Here is a 3,698-nt window from a genome sequence, read left to right as displayed (position 1 = left end):
AATACCAAAAAGAGTTTCTTGTGTTTTTGTGCACTTTGATGTCTAATTGAGTTATAAAAGGAAGAATTGTCATGTGTTGCACAAGTCTCTTGGGAAAACGATACCTGGTCTTACCAGTTTTATTACTTGAACGATTTGGTACACTTGCCAATGAGTCAACACCTGCCTGGCAGACTTATACGCGTCAGTTAGAAGGGCATCGACGTCTATATGTCTGATAGGTAGGTGGACAACATTAATTTCCGCCATATAGACGTCGGGGCCCAAACGAATCGACATCTATAAGGTTGAAGGAAATGACTTTCCACCTAATAGTCAGAAATATAGACGCCAGGTTTGAAGGGCCAATGTCTAAAACTCTATAGACGTCGGAGATAGACCTACTGGACGCCTATAGTGCCAACTTATTTACGGAAATGCCATCGGTCATCAATATATGTCGCGGGTATCGTTAATCGACGTCTACTGTGTGACGATAAACAACGTTTTTGCACTAGTGTACTAGCCATCAACATTTAGGACTTTCAAACACAACATCGATATACTCCTAAAAATAAGTTTATATCAATATGATTCTCTTTGTATCAATCTTTTGGACATCAACCTGATCACTAATGCTAAAAAAATTATATATGATGTCAATATGCTTGGTTCGCTCATAATGAACTTGAACTTTGACCAAACAAATTGCACTTAGACTATAGCAAAAGATAATAAAGTTCTTTCAAAATCTCATGTCAATAGTGAAACCCCAAATTTCCTCCTCAACAGCTTGTGTAAAAGTCATAAATTTTACTTTAGTAGTAGACATAACTATTATAGTTTGTGTAAAAGTCATAAATTTTATTTTAATAACGGACATAGCTATTATAGTTGTATAATTGTTTCAAACTAACCAAGAAGTTCCCATGATAAAAAAACATAACTCATTATAAACCATTTTTGATCAAGATCATTGGCATAGTTCGAATATGAATATAAAAAAAAGTACATTAAGTATCACCTTTATAAAAAAGACTCACATCATAATACCTTACCTTTATGTTATGATTGGATAAGACCATTTAAGAAAGTATTTCATTTATTTGAAGAATTTGAAATAAAATGACTTATTTTGATGTGAAAATTAAAAAAAAAAATTAAAATTGAGAAATTTTAAGAAGATATTTCAAATAACTAAAATAATATAATTTGAAATTCACTCAAAAATGAGGGAAATTAAACTCCACACATTGTGAAATTACTCATTGGTCAGGATGAAAAAATTATACAGGCTTACTCGACTTAAGCTTTAATATGTACTAACTCTTTTCGAACTTCATCTTAAATTTTCATCTTGATGGTCAACTCATCTTGATCTTCAGCCATAGTCAACTTGTCGCGACCTTCGGTCAAGTTCGAGTCTTCTTGACCTTCGACTAGGGTCAACTAGTCTCAACCTTTGGCTAGAGCAAATTAGTTTCGACCATTGACCAGAATCGACTAGTCTTGACATTTGACTTGGACTAACTTAGCTCAACTTTAAGCGCGAAGGTCTAGCCAATTCAGTTTATGACAAAGGATGAGCATAATTAACCATGGCTAAGGGAATAAATGAAAGGGCTTGGATCAAAGGTAAAGATAAACCGACTCAGGTGAAAGATTGAACAAAATTAGCCAAATCAAAAATGGAGACAAATATTTCTAAGTAATTCAAATACTATATATTTCAATTTCTTAAAATTGTTAAAATTCCTTATCCAAACACAAGATTAAGATACTTAAGTATATGCTTAACCAACAACAAATGTTTTTCCTACATGAACCATGTACCTTCTCATGAGATTGATTAGTTTACAAAGTGTGGTCTAACACACATAAATTAGGCTATATCACATTAGTATACACTAAAAAAGGAAAAATAATTAAATAATAACTAGTTTAGAGACAAAAACAAATAATTTATTATTATATTAATTATGTTATACACTATTTTATTAACTAAAAGTTATTAATGTCAAAAATAATTTCTATTAGTAATAAAAATTTATAATTAGTTTTTGAATGAAATATAAATTGGTCTTTAATATTAAATACAATATTTTAGCTCCAAATTCTAAATTAATTAATCTTTAGGTTTAATAGGTTCACATATCCCTATTTATACGGGTTTCTTTCAATTGAGTCTTCGTATTCTGAAAGTGCTCGATTAGATCTCTATTTCTGTAAAATTGAGTCAATACAATCCTTGTCGTTAATTTTAAGAGAAGGCGTTAAGTTTTTTATGTTGTGGCATGCTGATGATCCCAATCCAAATGCACGCATTCCAACACTACATCCCATTCCAAGACCATATCCCCTTATTCTAAGCATTGAATGTCAATCTTAATCACCAAAAAGCTGAAGTTTCCAAGCATTTCAAAGAAGGTATGATATTTGGCAGTCAGGCCAACATTGTTGATATAGTATGGATGCATCTCTGTGCAGTAGTAGCAGCACAAGTTAGATAACTCTTCTTCCATAATATTATGTAATATATATATATATATATATATATATATATATATATATATATATATATTATATTTTTAATGTAAAGATAATATTTATCTCACAAGTTTATTTCCTCTAAATTCATCAAATAAGAGAAATATAAAATAATGAATCAAAAAGAGTATTTAAATCTTGAAAAATTGAATTCTCATACAGAAAAAAAGTCAAAATTGTTCATGTGATTGAATCTTAATCATATCAGAGTCTGCCTGAGATAAAAACACAACACATTCATTCCAGCACCAACCGTAGTGCCTCAAACACATTCATTCCAGCATTAACCGTATAGTGCCTCAAAGTCGTCTTCTTCTTATGTATATTATAAATCATCCACGGGGAAAGCCAACCTTTACTAAGAAAATTCCTCCCAAAAATCCTAAACAACCGCTTGCACCCATTCCCCCGTCAAACCTAGAAAACCCTCTGAGTATCACACAGTCTGGAGACAACGCCCTCTCTAGTAGCGACCACTCCGTGCTAATGTTCCTCCGAGCCACATAGTGCACATAACGCAACTGCGACAACATCGAGTTAAGCGCCAACAACAGCTACAACACCCCTTTGGCGCCTCCCTGTGAACCATCTCCAGGATCTTCCGCTCCTCACTTTGTGCATTTCAGAAAATGAGGAAAGCAGCAAGGAGAAAGGCGAGAGGGGCCAGCCGTCGCGCTCACGGTGGCAAGGTCGACGAGGGAGGAGGGGGCAAACCTCGTAATGCTTTGGATAGTCGATGACAGTGGCGTCGAGTTCGCACAGGAGGTGTGAGAAGCGATTATTCTGGGAAGTCTTCGTGGAGGTCGGGAGAATTTGGCAGAGATGAAACCAACCCTGAAAGTAACCCTGAAACCAACCCTGAAACCAACCCTGAAAAGACCAACTATGAAAGGGAAGGTAAAAAAAAAGTTTAGAAAAAGACATTTCATAGTTGCCTCTCCTTTTATACAAGGTGGAGGAGGGAGCTAAAGTATAAAAGAGGAGCCCAAAGCCTTTAATGGTTGCCAAAATGAAGTATTTATGAACACCAAGATAACTGCCAAATCACTTGCATCATAAACTGCGCCTACAAGCTGCACACAGTTGCTTTTTCATGATGTCTAGTTCTCCTGCGCACGATAGCTTTGAGGATCATCTTCCTTCAATCTTGGATCAGTTTCAGGAGACGCTTT

General features: G+C 34.6%; 1 protein-coding gene across 1 annotated transcript in view; it reads right to left on the bottom strand.

Annotated features, from left to right (window-relative positions):
* Positions 1-2,858: 2,858 nt before the first annotated feature.
* The window catches only part of LOC106770473 (pentatricopeptide repeat-containing protein At1g02370, mitochondrial-like), a 2,396-nt gene continuing 1,556 nt past the window's right edge, over positions 2,859-3,698 (bottom strand). The window contains exons 3-4 of the mRNA XM_014656281.2: positions 3,241-3,396; positions 2,859-3,047 (exon numbers count right to left, since the gene is read on the bottom strand). Of these exons, the coding sequence (XP_014511767.1) occupies positions 2,859-3,047; positions 3,241-3,396 (345 nt within the window). The remainder of the gene's footprint in view (positions 3,048-3,240; positions 3,397-3,698) is intronic.

Source organism: Vigna radiata, chromosome 8, assembly GCF_000741045.1.
Source record: "Vigna radiata var. radiata cultivar VC1973A chromosome 8, Vradiata_ver6, whole genome shotgun sequence".
In the NCBI taxonomy this organism is placed as follows: domain Eukaryota; kingdom Viridiplantae; phylum Streptophyta; class Magnoliopsida; order Fabales; family Fabaceae; genus Vigna; species Vigna radiata.
Note: the sequence above shows the minus strand (reverse complement) of the source record. Positions and strands in the feature narration are given on the sequence as shown.